Below are 14,783 nucleotides of genomic sequence, written 5' to 3' on the forward strand. Positions count from 1 at the left end.
TGTAACCTGGTAGCAACATCATGACGAAGCCTTGTCCAAAAACGGCTGATCCTGACGGTTCCGCCACGTAGCATCTCCCAGGAAAGGGTCCCTAGTTATCGGTTGCTCATCCGGAGCTTCCACGATTATTTGGCTGGGGCATTTGACCCTCGATATCGATTCTCAACAGGATCCGTAACAGAGAGGAACCCACAGGAGTAGGGGAGATTCATCTCTTAAAAAAGTGAAGATAGATGGTAGATTTTGAAGGACATTATGGTCACATGCCAGGCAAAATGCTTAAGGAAGAGCCATACCTTTATGCCTTTCTCCAGAGCTGCCCTCAAGGTTTATCACTATTACCCTCAAATTTTGTTTTGCTTGACTCTACTAACAGGGGGCAAGCTGAATTCTGTTATTATTCACTTGCATCATATTAAGCAGGTATTTGAGCAGGCTTAAGCAACTTTTAGAAATATCATCAAACATTGTTGTTGAACTACCCGCACAAAATAAATAGGGGTGAGTGGCTCAGTGAGTACATGTAATTGCTCAAGAGCCAAGACTTAGTGCTCAGTAAGCAGTGATCTGTGATGTGAAATACTCACTGAGCAGACCCCTGAGCGCTAAAGCGGCGGAGTCCCGAAAGAGGAAGTCTATGTAACGGGCGTAGGTAGTATTGTTTTCAACTAGCTGTCCTGTATAGACGAGTATCACAAGCTTAGAGAAAGAAACAAAAGATAGAAGCGCAGATACCTTCCTCCCCCTTTTTATCAAGCTTTCCCAATCATACGTCAAGACTTCCGACTTCCGGACTTGCATGCCGACGGATCTCTTTCCCGAGGTTATGAGGACGGATCTCTTTTCCTACGAGGCCGCAATTCTGAGGCTGTACATTAATGTTGCAGAAACCTTATTTAGGACCAGGTTGAGGGCATGGCCGACAACCAAGATCCAGGCCATAGCCTGTGACAGTCTATGGTCGTCCTAGAAAATCAAGTACGTATAGGTACATATGTCCAGCTTGGCTATAGACGGAAGACTAAAAAGACCATTCCAGTTGTGTATTGCAAATATCAGAAAAAGGAGGATGCTTCTACATCGGACTCCTCAGTATCCGGGAATGATCCTCTTGGTCCAGCAAGCCTTGTCACCTGCCAGGCTGCTATGGCCCATACAGTATGTGATTGGCTTCTGGGACCAAGGCAAACCTGTCAGGCTATCAGCCGAAACACTTACGCAAGGTACGCGGTACCACATACAGAGCTTTTCTCTTTACTATTTTTTGCAGACTGACGTGCATCCAGATGCCTATTATGGAGCTCCTGACTTATAGCAAAAAGCAATCCTATCATGGCCAGCACATGGCTATGAGCACGGGGTTACTGCAGCAGGTTGCACCCCTGTTGATATGGACGAGCATCAGGCAATGCGAGGTTATCCTACAACACTGTAATCCTGTTAATATCTTTCCCTCCATGCTTGGGTCTCAGATCAATAGCGCCAGACAGTTGACTTAAGCAATTATCTAGACTTGCCATATTAGATCTTATGTATCACCATTCACTCTTATCACCTTTACTTGCCAGTTGCGGCTCTACAAGGTCAAATTTATAACAGATAGAGACTTCAAGCTTACTGATAGACTTTCCACGTGCCTCAATGACATTCTAAATGGTTGGCCATCCCAAATGTTGGCCGTCCCTACCTGCTTGATACCTGGTTAAGCCCTAAGTTTGCTGTCATTGGCGAAGCAAACCAGAACTTGTTAGCAGCAGGAACAACATGAACAGCCGGCACAGCCTAGATAAATAGAACAACTAGAACAACTAGAACTGCAAGAGTAGCCTGAATCATGACTGCCATGTCTGTATCATATTAATCCCGCATTCCAGTTTACGATGGAGTCAAAGTCCAAGAATACAACCCTAAAGAGCTTGTTGCAGCAAATGCCCCCATCCTACAGAATCTTAGCCAATCTTCTATCTGGCTGGTTGCTTACATGCGAGACCTAAAACCAACTGAACTGTGTTCTGCAGACCTAGATAGAAAAACAAGAAGGTACAATATCTACCTTATATGCCCAGATGCAGAAGTAGTGACGGGAGCCAAAATCCTAAGACTGTAATTGCTTTGCGTGAGAAACTGGCGAAACTGAAAGGGGAATATGATAGCTTGGCTGCCTGTATCACCTGCAATGGAAAATACAGTATTCAGCTGTGTTCACTGCAGGCGGACGATCTGAGAGACTGTGGATCTAGAACTATTCAATAATGGCAAAGAAGCCTGAAGTTTGAAGCCTTGCTGACAGGTATCAAACGCAAGCTGACCACAAACGCGGACCGCTCCCCAAACGATCAGGCGAAAATCTCATATATCTTAACCCACTTGGAAGGCAGCCATGTATCCCTGAGTCAAGGAGGGAAGCAAGAGCATACATCAAACTGTCGAGGAAGTCTACGAATACATTACTTGAGCATTTGCTCACCGAGCCGTAAACGACAACCCAAGCGGGAAACAAGGCCTCCAGATGAAGAGACTAACCCTCCGTACTCACCTGACCAAGTTCGTGGTCCTCCGCAAGAAGCTGCAATTGACGATGATGATGTGAAGACCGATCTCCATAAGTCTCTAGCCCACTATAGCCACAACCCACACTACCCTGTAGTTAGCTATGGTATGCGACCTAAAGAACGAAACGTGTTAGGCCTTGAACGACTAAGTGTTACTTAAGAACCACAACTGGGAATCGGTCTTGTAGTATTGCACCCAAAAACGTATACAGTATTCCAAGAATTCCTGTGAACCTGTCGGGTCGGCTTAAGCAAACAGTATCGTGGGACTGCCCTGTAGGCAGCGGGCAAGGTTTGTTTCGTGTATGCTGCTATAGACACGGGCCTCATTCCACGCCAACGTGCTTATAGGAGCGGAGGGCGGATTCAAGCCAGGAGCTTTCAGCGATTATTTGAGAATATGTATACGGAAACTGGCTGAACTCAGGTATGCCTAGGGAGGAACTACCTTCACATGAAAGCAGGAAGTGCTGAAGGTTTAGGGTTATGCTTTCTAATAGAGACATTGAACCATTCCTCGATACCTAGTAATGCATGGAAAGAAATAGCAGAAATTCGCGACAATATCTTCATGAAAGGGCTGAAATGGTAAACTAGATCTATAATATCTCTACTCCAATGTAATGTTATAGCTTCACAGGAAAACGTTCCCTAAGCCACCCTCCATAACGATAGAATAAGAGCGGCACTGGAAGAAAAGCCACGCCTATAAAACCTAGAACGCTATTTCCCCACCCAAGTCCTAGGTCTGCATACAAAGGGGGCCCTGCCAATGGAATGAAAGCTGCAAAAAGAAGTCGGAGAATCACGTTCGCAGCCAACGCAGAGGCGGCAGCCTCAGGCCCAAAAGCATCCACCATGTAGAGCTGAGTTGGCATCATGATCCAGAGAAAGCCGAAACCAAAGAAGGATGTGCCGATGATGGGCACGATCCAGTGGGTCTGCTTCTCGGCTGCCCAGCCATACCAGAATATGCCGACAGGCACGGCGGGCATGACCCACGCCATGGGTTTCAGGCGCCCTTCAGGTTTGGGCGAATCTCCAAGTGTCTTTTGCAGCTTGTCGCTCACAGCAGCAAAGACTCCGAGAGATAGGGCCATTCCAATTCCAACGCCGAGATATGACAGGCCAGAAATGCCGGCGGAGAAATTGTATTGTTCCTCAAAGACCGTGGGAAACGTAGTGAACAGCATAAAGAGGAGGCCGAAAACGAATGCGCACAGGAGAGATAGGAGGAGCACGATTGGCGACAAGAGGAGAAACTTTGTTGGTCGAGTGATAGCGCGGACGAATAGCTGGCGGGGGGTCAGGCCTCGATCCATTTTCGAAACCAGAGCCGTATTGCCAGTTTCTTTCCGGAGACGAGCAGCTTTCCATTCTAGCAGCACGGCAGCATTGGTCTCGCGAAGGAAAAAGAGCGATATGATGAACGATACTCCTGCCTGGGTCAAACCGTCAGCGACTCGAGAATAGTAGTGGCTGTGCTCCACTCACTAGGATTGTGATGATCCAAAAAGTCCATCGCCAGCCGATTGATTCTGACACAAAACCCCCGATAATTGGGCCCAAGACCTTGAATGACCGTCAGCATGACGGTTTCGCGCGGGTGATGCCACCTACTGGTCCCAGGAGCGGTCCTGTAGAGAATAGAGACATGGCCCTTCCACGCTGAGCGGGCGGGACGACGTCGGCGACGGTTCCTCCACCAACTGTCAACGGGCCTGAAGATGCACATCCGGCCAGAAATCGAAAAATGAGGAACATGGCGGTGTTTCTGGCCAGCGCACATCCGATGAGGAAGCCAATGTAAATGACATTGCAGGCGTGGTAGATCACAAGGCGTCCATACAGTTCAGAGAGCGGGGCAATGAACATTGGCCCAACGGCGAAGCCGCAAAGGTAAATGGACACGGTGAGACTGACAATGGTGGAACTCGTGATATGGAACTCCTTCGCAAGCGAGGAAGCTCCAGGGGCAAACATTGTCGCGGCGAGGTTGCTGTAGGGTTATCAGTCAGTACGGGAATGGCCTCACCAAAGGAGTACAAGAACCGCCTTACGCAGTGAGCAAGAAACCGCTGGCGAGCACGACTTGGCTCATGCGACTCCATGCTGGCCAGTTCCGCGGATTATGGGGATCGTCTGGCCCATCCCAGTCAACGACATTGTCTTTCGTCTCTTGTTCAAATGCTGTTTGGTCAGGTTCGCTAGATTGTTGGTCATGGCCATCTTCCGATATCGCCGGTTTTTCACGGGCCAATTCCAAGTCAGTCGCCATGAGATGCTGTCAGAATGTGACCCTGGGGGTTTGGCGTGTTATCACTGATGCCAGGTTTTGCACCCTGTATATCTTATTTATATTTGATATATAGGCAGCGTAGGCGGCCGGACAACGACCGGATGAAGAAGCCCGCATAGAGGAGTCATAGGTATAGCTCTCTGGACAGGGCTAAGTACGCCAGCTACTAAATCCGAAAAATCCGCAAATGAGCAGCAGAACTGGAGATTTGCTTAATAGAAGGCGAGCTTGGAGAGCGAGAGGCGGAGGGTCAGCGGAACAGACATCATGGTTGGCGCACGGACGGTCGACGCGGAGGATCGACGCGGAGGGTCGGACGGTCGGACGGTCGGACGATCGGACGGTCATCGCTATCTCCATTGTCTCTCAGTTTGCACCGCCAGACTTCTTTTTCTCCCTCTACGAGGTCGTGCTCCGTGAGACTTCACATCATGGCCGACAATGCTCAACGTCCGCGTCCGCCGCCTAATCGACGCAGAGACAAAGTCCAGCTTTCCTGCGACCCTTGCAGACGCCGAAAGTACGTGCTTTGACATCCATCAAAGTCGTGCACGCTTACCTTTTTCAGGCTGAGGTGCGACCGACAACACCCATGTGGAGCTTGCTCAAGGCGTGGCCTCACCCACTCTTGCAATTATGCGACGACATCTTCTACGCCCGATGCTCGGCGTAATGTTCAGCGGTCCGTTGCTCCGCGGCAGCCCACCAGCCTCCATGGCAGAATCTCTGAACTGGAGAGCCTTGTCGTGACACTCATGAAAGGCCAGTCACTCCCAAGTCCGCCCGCCCTGACATCGCCGAGACCAAGCTCGCTATCAATCGCGGATGGGTTCCCTGAGGTTCAGCGACCAAATGAATCCCAAGATGGAGCTGCATCGCCGGCCGACCCTGGCACCCTAAAGTTGCGCGAGTCTGGGACCAGCTATTTCCAGAGTGTCCATTGGGAGGCTATTCTGACCAAAATCAGAGGGCTGAAGGAGGATGTGGTCACTGACAGCAAGGCTTTGCCCGGTTCGCACTTGTTCTATGGCCCGAACCGTCATGCCACTCGAGATGAAATCCTGGCTGCTGTTCCTCCTCGTACAGTTGTTGACCGCCTCATGGCCATTCATTTTGATTCCTACATGATCACTCCGTGTCAGTACATCCAAACGTTCTCTCCGCTCTCAGAGGTATTGATTGGGTGCTGTAGATCTCATTCATTGCAATAAATTACTCCGAGAGGTGGGTTTTTTTTCAACCGGGCCGATTACAACAGTCTGACATTGGACCAGTACGAAACCTTCTGGGAAGATCCGTCGGCAACTTCGATCGCTTGGATCGGTCTCATGTTCTCCATGTTATATATTGCTGCGCAGTTGCAGACCTTCACCATTGACCTTGCCGACGAGCGGGCCGAATCGCTCAAGGTGGAGTATCTTACTATGAAGGATGTCTTCCGGGAGAAGGCCGTTCAGTGTCTCATCTTGGCCAGGTATACGAGGGGAGGACCGTATATCCTGGAAACTCTTATAACGATCCTTACTGGAGAGTTTGTGCTCTTGAAAGAGAGCGCGACCGATGGCTGGCTTTTGGTCAGTATGATACTACATATTGCAATGCGCATGGGCTATCACCGAGACCCAGGCCACTTTCCTGGAATATCTCCATTCGAGAGTGAGATGCGTAGACGCGTCTGGGCTATAATCATTCAATTAGATCTCGCTCTCTCCTTGGAGATGGGCCTTCCTCGAAGTGCAACAGACACGCACATCGATACGAAACAGCCCCGTAATCTGTGCGACAGCGATTTTGATGAAGATACGACCGAGATGCCTCCGCCGAGGCCAGAAACAGAATGGACGCCGGTGCTCCCCCTCATTGCAAAAGGGCGACTGATATCAGCACTTGGCTTGATTTGCGACATCAACAGCGATATTAATCCCCCTTCCTATGACGAGGTCATCAAGGCCGACGCACTTCTTGAAGACGTCCACAATCGTGCGATTCCGCCGGTGCTGCGCTGGCAAAGTATGCCAACACCCATCACGGATAGTCCAAGCCTTGTGGTACAGCGGGTAAGTGTAGAGATGACCTATCATAAATCACGCATCCTCCTGTACCGAAGAGCTTTGATCAGCTACCCAGTTAGGCAATCCCAAGAGCGGGACAGGGAGTCGGTGCGTATTTGTTTAGATTCCGCACTCAAGATCCTATCGTTTCAACAGATGCTTCACGAAGAGTCTCAGCCATTTGGTCGTTTGTATCAGCTTAGATGGAAGGTCAGCCATATTTTCAACCAGGATGTTCTCCTCGCAACGAGCGTCCTCTGTCTTTACCTTCAGGACGTCGATAAGTTTGAAATGCCCGAGACTGCGGGCCAGACAACGTGGTCGCCTAGGTCTGAAGAGATTCGACAGCAACTAACCATGGCGCACAAGGTTTGGCTTCAAATGAGTACGGCATCTGCGGAAGCTGGGAAAGTAGCGAAAGCTCTGAGCATCGTCCTTGGAAACATAGGAGCGTCTGTCGCGGACGGTAACGGCTCCGCTTCTTACGACTTTCTGACGGATTTTGATACCAGACCTCTGAATGAACTTGGCGCAACTTTCAACAATCAATGTGAGAAGCACACCCTGCCATACCGATTGCCACTAATGAAAGGTTTATCAGATTTTCCGTCTGGCTTCTACTCTCCTCTCACATTTTTCGATAACGTACTGGAATCTCAGGGAATATGAAAATATGATTGTTTTCTGTCAATAGTCGTTTCGGACGACATTCAACAAGCGTGCCACCATCAAAAATGGGGTATCTAGGAGTGGTCGCAGATTCCGAAGATAGTTGGCAGGTGCAGTCAGAGATGTGATGGAATCGCTCTCATAATTTGGCGCCAAAATATCCTATCGGAGCAGTATAGAGAGACAGGACGCTGCAATGTCATTGTACGATTTCGATTGGCTTTCCATAAAATACAGGAGCAACAGTGCCGTTACTAATTGTCCATGTCATGCGCAGCGGGAAATAGGAACTGGTGATTCATCCAAAATTATCCAAGAGGAATCCATAACTTTCAGGGCTCAGCGTTGATGGCGCAAGCAAGCTTGAATATGAAGATATCTGCACTTTAGGCACTAAGCCAGCAAAAGTAGTAGCAGCAATAGAGCATAAGCTGGGTATATTGCCCATTAACCCGGAAGCGAGCTGTATACCGCTAGTTTTGCCGTGGGTATAAGACAATATTTGCTGTTGCAAAGGTTAGTAAAATCACGGCCTACATTCCTCCTTTTTCTATTATTTTACTCCAACTTGGTCGGGTAACATACCTGCCTATATGCGTCCAGCCCTGGTTTGATTCCATTGCTGAGTGAACTCGAAGTCCTGGTCCCATTTTCCGCTTCCGAAATCGAATGGAAAGCTAGTTTTTCGAACTCGCAGCATAGATCCAGTAAGGCTTGTATTTCAAGGATTTTGTCACGCTGCAACTTTAAGAATTTGACGAGATCACTGATGTGCTGGGCGCAGGAACGTGCCTGATTATCCAGAGGGCTCTCGAGTACTGTGGAGACGAGTGTGATGCACGCAGACATAGGGTAGAATAAAAGATGCCTAGTAAGGGATAAGCCAGAAGAATGGGTTTTCTGTAGACATTTGAATATACATACCAGAGACGTCCAGGTTGTTCCTGGCGAGGTAAGTATTGCAGTAGCTGGATTGTCTGACAGGCTGCCGATGTTTGAGCAATCCTTGCGGACTTGATTTGCCATATGATATTAGTATCGCCTTCGTGATTGAGGTGCGCTGCAAAGCCGTGAATCTCACAGAGGATATTATAGTAGGCGAAGTGCAACAGGGCAATAGGTTCCCCGGCCATTGGTGCTGTGGACCAGTTGATATGGTCAGGTCGGAGATGTAACGGGAGGCTTGCTTTCCAGCTCACCAGTTGATAGTAAAGTTCAGCCACGATGTGCAACAGCTGGTAAACACTCTGTTCACTACAGGGTTTGGAAAATAGCCGCTTCCGGACATTGGATCCAATCATTGTTAGTTCAACCTTCGATTGGAGAAAGCTGGACGTTGATGCATTGATTCCCGAGCCGTTGCTGCCCATTGAAGATGCGGGTGTAACGGTATCAGGCATAATGAGATCAAGTTGGTCGATGTTGATTCCATCCTCATCGAAGTTGGAAGGCAATCCTGTCTTTACAGATATGTCTTTGTCGAAAATATAAGCTGCCCAGAAAGCCCTCCTGCTGCGGTTCGCTGCAGCGAGATCACACCCGGAATAATATGTCTTCGTATGCAAACCAAGTGTCAATGACAGGCGTGCGGCCGCGCATCCCAGAACAGACATGGTTCGTATATCACTTGATCCCTGCATGTATAATGCCATAGCAAGAAGGGCTTCCAGGGACAATATGTCTGCACCCCGTAAAGTAATGGCGGAGTACATGCTGAACGCATTCTTAAAAAAAGCCCATGAGAGTTCCATCATCTTAGCATGCGAGCCCCTTGCGGTCCGGAGCTGAATTGCTACAGCTACTGCTGCATTCAGCATCGCCCAGCGCTGGCGATAACTTCCTCGGTGAACGGTCGAGTGTGAGAAGTGGTCTTCCACGAGGCTCTGCATCACGGGAACATCAAATAATGGCACTATTTGATTGAGTTCAAAAAAGGCCACTTCGAGCAGAGACTGGAGATAGGGCTTTTGGGGAAGTTGGATGAAGATAGGACTAGTAAGACGGCCGTGGCTTGCCTCTAACTTGGACTCTTCAGCCCCTGTTAGCTCAGGGAGTATCGAGAATAATCTTTCCCTCAGCGCTAGCTGCGCTTTCTCGTGGTCACCTGGGCAAATCTCTAGCTCAGACGACCTCCCTTCTGGCTCCGGAAAATCCAGTCTATCCGATAAACTAGACTGAGCGTTGTTCTCAGAGGCTTCAACGCTGAGAAGACTGTTGTCGTTGGTCGTCACTGGAGCACTCGTCGAATGGCGCAAGAAAGTCTCCAATTCGCTAACTCGAGCCTCAAGCTTCTCTATATATGTTCTCCTGGAGTAGGATTAGCTTATGATACCGTCCATCTCCAAGAGTCCTACCGACGTTCTCCCTCGCCCTCTTCGTCTGACCCCGAGGTAAGTACAAGCCAACTGGCGCTCTGTGCACGAAGTGCACCGTGGACTGCCGCCGTCACAGCGTTTCTTATTTTTCTGACATTGTTGGCATGCCTAGCTAGGTGTTATGCAGGATTCGCTAGATGAGCAGGACACTATCTTACATTGGTGATTCTTCTGCGTTTTTCGCTTGGTGGCAAACCACCTTCTTTCGAGAAGTTCATTTTTGACCGAGCGTTGCAAATAGATAACAGGAAACGAGAGTTGCAATCTGCTCTTTAAGGGCTAAGCAGGTCACACAGATAAAGAGTTCAGATATCCCGATCAATGCAGACCAGACTGCACGAGAGCGTCCCAACTCCAGGATGAACGAAGAGGATGTCGGAAGCAAATTGCACCCGACTGACAAATCTCAAGTAGCTTGGATGTGGAGACGAACAACTCAGATTAGGCTGTGCAGCCAATCACAACACCTAAAAAGATGGTCAATTCATGGAGTCAGGGCTGTCATTGCTAAGCATCGCTGACAGATGGATATCTTTGCCCTTCGCATCGGGAACTATTCATTCCGACGGCAGTGGTTTGGAAGGATGAATACCTACTAAAACCCTCGCCTCTCTGTCGTACTCAAGTAGCAGAGAACTTCCCAAAAGAATTCAGTCCATTTCCAACCATTTCCAACCATGGCCATCATTGCTGTCGCTGGCGGAACCGGCAAGCTGGGACGCGCCATTGTCGAGGCCTTGAAGAACACCACGGATCACTCCGTCAGCATTTTGACGAGAAAGGTAGGCATCAGATCAAATATCAGCAACGACCAATTGATATATTCTTTATGGGGCTGATCATGGAAATGACCTAGGCCGACGATGATCTGGCAAAAGAGCTGGGAATTCCACTGCTCATTGCGGACTATTTTAACGTCGAATCCCTTACCCACCTGCTGGAAAGCAATAAAATCGACACCGTCATATCTGCAGTATCTTTGACGACCGACGATACAAGCGACGCGCAACTGAATCTCATCGAAGCTGCAGAGCATTCGTCGAGCACCAAACGATTCGTCCCTAGCGAATTTGGCATTCTCTACACCGAAGCGTAAGCACTTTTCGCGTAATACTCACATATCGGACGCTGATCAAACACCATCTTAGACATGGAGAAATCCTCCCACTGATCCGGGGTAAGTTAGCTGCAGCGCAAAAACTGCGATCGAGCACGAGCCTGGAATATACCTTGATCTCGAATGGCTTCTTCTTGGACTATTACGGGATGCCCAAAGTCAAAAGCTACCTCCAGCCATTTGTCTTCGCTGTCGATGTGGCGAATAACACAGCCGCAATACCGGGGTCAGGCGATGTACCCGTCGTATTTACGCATACCTTCGACGTGGCCAAGTTCGTTGCTGCGCTCATCAGTCAAGCAAACTGGCCGGAGCGGAGCATTATTATCGGCGACAAAAAGACGTTGAATGAGGTTGTTGCTGTCGCGGAAGAGGTCAAAGGTTCGTACCTTTTCATCTATATATGCACCTTCATAGTTTTAGCCAGTGCTTACGCGATCATTGTATATGCACCGCAGGTGTCCATTTCAACGTCACTTACGACAGCGAGGATATGTTGAGAACCTTCCAAGTTACAGAGCTTCCATCACATCCGCTCGCCTACGCATTCTTGCCCAAGGAGCAGCTCCAATATATGCTGGCTGTATTTGGCCGCTGGACAGCTGCTGGGGACTTTGATCTGCCCGAGGAAGAGTCACTCAACCGCCGCTTCCCGGAGATCCAGGCGCAGACCGTCCGTATGGTCCTGGAGCATGGTTGGAAGGCTTGAGTGTCTTTGTACATATCATGTACATATCATGTCGTATAGGTCTAGTTATCTATTGCTGTTGGTTAGACGCTGGGTTCCTGAAGTAAAGGCTTCGTCCGTGGTGTCTGTTGTGCTTCTGGTAGCGGATATATGCGCCTGAGCATTGACAGCATTCTCGACGGTTCCATATCGCCGAATGCAGTGCACTGTGTAAGAGTACAAGGGGAAAAATTGAATCTTCCGGGAACCTCTAGTGATCTTACAGATTTGAAACTTGTTTGTTACTGGGCACTGCCTTTAAGATTTTCAAGGGTGGTCAGGGTTGCAGTCAGGCGTCCAATACCCGTTCGTGCGACATATGTAGACATGCGATCGGCCATGTCAGCCTTGCAGGCCGCGTCGTCAAACCCTGCCTCCTTCAGACACGCCAATTGCCAACTACCGGTATTTTACTGCATTTATATACCTTGCAGAGTGAGATTAAAACCTCTCCCTATTTTCTGCTCTTTGTTAGTAGCTTCTCTCGCCCTTGATGACTACACAGTCGCATGGGCGTGTGCCTTGTCCCTTGAGGCAGCAGCAACCTGGCAATGCTGGACAAGATCCACAATCTACCTTGACAGATGACCAATCCAGACAGAAACCATGATGGTATAATGCAATATAAGCATGGCAAGGCCCCCAAGGCGAGCCATTTTGAGCCCGCAGGTCTTGAGTCAGTCCCTGCAGCCCCTTCTTCTGTACATAAGCCAACTTCAAGCGAGGCAAATAATGGGTAGTGAGGATGCTATTTCAAAATATAATTATCTATTTTAGATACTGTATATTTAGCTATTATCCTAGTACTTAGCAAACTATTACTACTTCTAATAATTATTGTTAATTTGTAAATCTTTTTTATAATTTTTATACTAGATGAGCGCCGGAATAAAACCGATATAATTCAACAGTACTTGAGAATATTAATTACTTCTTTTCTTCCTACTACTATGTTAATAAAGACTCTGATTGCAAGAAGTATATAAAACGCAACTAGGTAAACGAATGTCTGTATTCAAATAGGAGCGATCATGTTCCAGAGCAATAGTTAAAATATAGTCCGTGACATACATATACTCGACAGATCCTGATGACATATACGGAATGCTAACATATTAGGTTGTCCCAGTCGGCCGACCTCTCATCGCATACACAGTGTATGGGTCGAGTGTCGCAACAATTTCATGTCAGATATAAACACCCGGGACATCAGCTAGACGTGAGCGATAAGCGTACCTAGGGATCCCAGAGCCTCGTCTTGGTAAGCTGGTTCGCAACATCCGAGGTCGCAAGGTCAAAGAAGTCGTTCATGATAACAAGAAGATGATCGTCACCAAGCTGAGCCTTCACATGTGCATAAAGCCAATCCAGCGTCAAGGGATCAGTTTTGGCCTTCTGTGCTAAAAGAATCCGATTATGGAACGTGATTGCCGCTGCCAGACCATAGGTATTCGAGCTCATGGTAGTCTGACACTGCAGATAAGTCATGGGTGTTCCCTTTTGTTTCTCGGCTGATATCTCGCTGAACTCAGTGATAATTCCAGAGCCGTCAGCGATGGCATGCCGCTTCGTATCGAAGTTGTCGTAAGGGTAGTAACCCTCGTTCTTAAAGGACATGATAAAGCGCTTGTTTTCCTGGCGCAATGTGTCGACTGGGCGGTCCAAATCGGCGAACGTGCCTCGTTCCAGCGTCATACCTTTAGCTTTGGCATCGTTGAAGCAGTCCTGGAGCATTTTCAACACGGTATCGGGTTCGGGGTTGGCTTCGCTCCATTGGTTCCAGGTAAACCAGACCACGATGATCTCGGTCGGCTGCGCGCACAGGAAGTTGACGGCGTCCTGGAAAAAGGTGAGGATTGGCTGCCCTGGGAGCATGCCGTGATGAAAATACAAGTCATTGAGGCCGGTCAAGCTGCGCAATTGCGGGTTGAGTCGGGATGCTCGCACTTCGAAAAACCGAGCACCCATTGCCAACTGATCTGGGACGTTGTCCTTCTGGTTGCGCGACGTCGCTTCCATAATGCCCAGTGCCTTTGACGCGGCGATCGGTCCCAAATGTCCTATGAAGCCCAGGGGACCAAGGAGAGGGAGCAGGACCTCAGTGACAAGGGCTGCAGGCCCTAGCTTACTCGCCATCACCGCACAATTGTCCATAGTGTTGAAGCCGAAGTTATGGGCAGCTGGTAGGACAAAGCGATGGAACGGCTTTTGCGCAGTGGGTGATCCAGGTGGCATGACCACGGCCATCCATGCTGACCGATCTGGAGCGACAGTAACATAGCACTGATGGGCGCTCGGCAGGTCGTCAGTGTGATAGTTGCCTGCGTCATAAAAGGTATACTGGATAATGAGGCCATCGACAATGGTAATCTTCTGCTCGCCAGGGACCTTGCCCATGTCGCCATCGCCGAGATTGCCAGTGTACGCATTGATGTCCTGCCAGCGAGATACTAGGGTCTTCCCCTTGCGCACGACTCGGAATTCAAACTTCTCAGCGGTTCCACCTTTGACCTTCATATCCGTGCTGCTCCAGGGGTTGACGGTGGTGCTGGTTGGCGTCACAGCATCGCCGAGAAACAAATCAATTCCGTATCCCCAATCACCCCACTTGTCCCTCATGTGGAAACGACGGACATCATTCTTGTGTTGGAAGATAACGTCCACTTCGGTATGGTTAATCCACACACCGCAATGGATTCCCTTCTCGTCCCAGCCCATGTTGCTTTGGAGGATAGCTTAGAGTATGCAGATAGGATCACAGAATTGAACGTAGAGGATTGAAATAGAAAGCAGAATCTACTATTCGTAGCACTTCTGATGCCCAAGGATATGTCCTTCCAGACCTACTTATATGTGTGAATAGTTCACTGTCGTCCGTGACTTCACACCACTTTCCTCGGCAGAGACTGCCAGGAGTTAGATGCATGATCTTGGCAAAGCTGAAATACGAGGCAAGAAGACCCTGCCTTGTAGGCCAGATCCCAGTGACATGC

General features: G+C 49.0%; 5 protein-coding genes across 5 annotated transcripts; 2 read left to right on the top strand and 3 right to left on the bottom strand.

Annotated features, from left to right (window-relative positions):
- Positions 1–3,139: 3,139 nt before the first annotated feature.
- BDW70DRAFT_90585 (MFS transporter) lies at positions 3,140–4,934 on the bottom strand. The gene is made up of 4 exons (XM_073745168.1): positions 4,613–4,934; positions 4,173–4,551; positions 4,047–4,124; positions 3,140–3,994 (listed from the first exon to the last, which is right to left on the bottom strand). Exons 1-4 carry the CDS (start codon positions 4,828–4,830, stop codon positions 3,179–3,181), a joined length of 1,491 nt encoding a protein of 496 aa, XP_073593571.1. The 5' UTR covers positions 4,831–4,934; the 3' UTR covers positions 3,140–3,178.
- Positions 4,910–7,720, top strand: BDW70DRAFT_90579 (Zn(II)2Cys6 transcription factor). The gene is made up of 5 exons (XM_073745167.1): positions 4,910–5,371; positions 5,420–5,988; positions 6,044–6,075; positions 6,126–7,452; positions 7,504–7,720. The coding sequence occupies exons 1-5, from the start codon at positions 5,283–5,285 to the stop codon at positions 7,569–7,571; spliced, it is 2,085 nt and encodes a 694-aa protein (XP_073593572.1). The 5' UTR covers positions 4,910–5,282; the 3' UTR covers positions 7,572–7,720.
- Positions 7,504–10,432, bottom strand: BDW70DRAFT_169906 (uncharacterized protein). The gene is made up of 5 exons (XM_073742805.1): positions 10,105–10,432; positions 9,930–10,054; positions 8,496–9,878; positions 8,157–8,439; positions 7,504–8,076 (listed from the first exon to the last, which is right to left on the bottom strand). The coding sequence occupies exons 1-5, from the start codon at positions 10,162–10,164 to the stop codon at positions 7,870–7,872; spliced, it is 2,058 nt and encodes a 685-aa protein (XP_073593573.1). The 5' UTR covers positions 10,165–10,432; the 3' UTR covers positions 7,504–7,869.
- Positions 10,433–10,623: 191 nt separating this feature from the next.
- BDW70DRAFT_169908 (NAD(P)-binding protein) lies at positions 10,624–11,993 on the top strand (the record flags this gene model as incomplete). The annotated part of the gene is made up of 4 exons (XM_073742806.1): positions 10,624–10,728; positions 10,803–11,038; positions 11,095–11,444; positions 11,522–11,993. The coding sequence occupies 4 exons, from the start codon at positions 10,624–10,626 to the stop codon at positions 11,770–11,772; spliced, it is 942 nt and encodes a 313-aa protein (XP_073593574.1). The 3' UTR covers positions 11,773–11,993.
- Positions 11,994–13,026: 1,033 nt separating this feature from the next.
- On the bottom strand, positions 13,027–14,508 carry BDW70DRAFT_162298 (phosphatidylinositol-specific phospholipase C domain-containing protein; the record flags this gene model as incomplete). Its single annotated transcript, XM_073741108.1, has 1 exon — positions 13,027–14,508. The coding sequence occupies one exon, from the start codon at positions 14,506–14,508 to the stop codon at positions 13,027–13,029; it is 1,482 nt and encodes a 493-aa protein (XP_073593575.1).
- Between the last annotated feature and the right edge of the window lie 275 nt (positions 14,509–14,783).

Source organism: Aspergillus foveolatus, assembly GCF_047715535.1.
Source record: "Aspergillus foveolatus strain CBS 279.81 unplaced genomic scaffold BDW70scaffold_47, whole genome shotgun sequence".
Lineage (NCBI taxonomy): Eukaryota > Fungi > Ascomycota > Eurotiomycetes > Eurotiales > Aspergillaceae > Aspergillus > Aspergillus foveolatus.

Coding starts and splice junctions, on each gene's coding strand:
- BDW70DRAFT_90579 (XM_073745167.1), top strand. CDS start 5,283: ATGGCCGACAATGCTCAACGTCCGCGTCCGCCGCCTAATCGACGCAGA. Junction 5,989..6,043: donor TTCCTACATGATCACTCCGT/GTCAGTACATCC, acceptor TGGGTGCTGTAG/ATCTCATTCATTGCAATAAA. Junction 6,076..6,125: donor GCAATAAATTACTCCGAGAG/GTGGGTTTTTTT, acceptor ACATTGGACCAG/TACGAAACCTTCTGGGAAGA.
- BDW70DRAFT_169906 (XM_073742805.1), bottom strand. CDS start 10,164: ATGAACTTCTCGAAAGAAGGTGGTTTGCCACCAAGCGAAAAACGCAGA. Junction 9,879..9,929: donor CGAAGAGGGCGAGGGAGAAC/GTCGGTAGGACT, acceptor ATCCTACTCCAG/GAGAACATATATAGAGAAGC. Junction 8,440..8,495: donor GAACAACCTGGACGTCTCTG/GTATGTATATTC, acceptor ATCCCTTACTAG/GCATCTTTTATTCTACCCTA.
- BDW70DRAFT_90585 (XM_073745168.1), bottom strand. CDS start 4,830: ATGGCGACTGACTTGGAATTGGCCCGTGAAAAACCGGCGATATCGGAA. Junction 4,552..4,612: donor AGCGGTTTCTTGCTCACTGC/GTAAGGCGGTTC, acceptor ATAACCCTACAG/CAACCTCGCCGCGACAATGT. Junction 3,995..4,046: donor TTTGGATCATCACAATCCTA/GTGAGTGGAGCA, acceptor GGTTTGACCCAG/GCAGGAGTATCGTTCATCAT.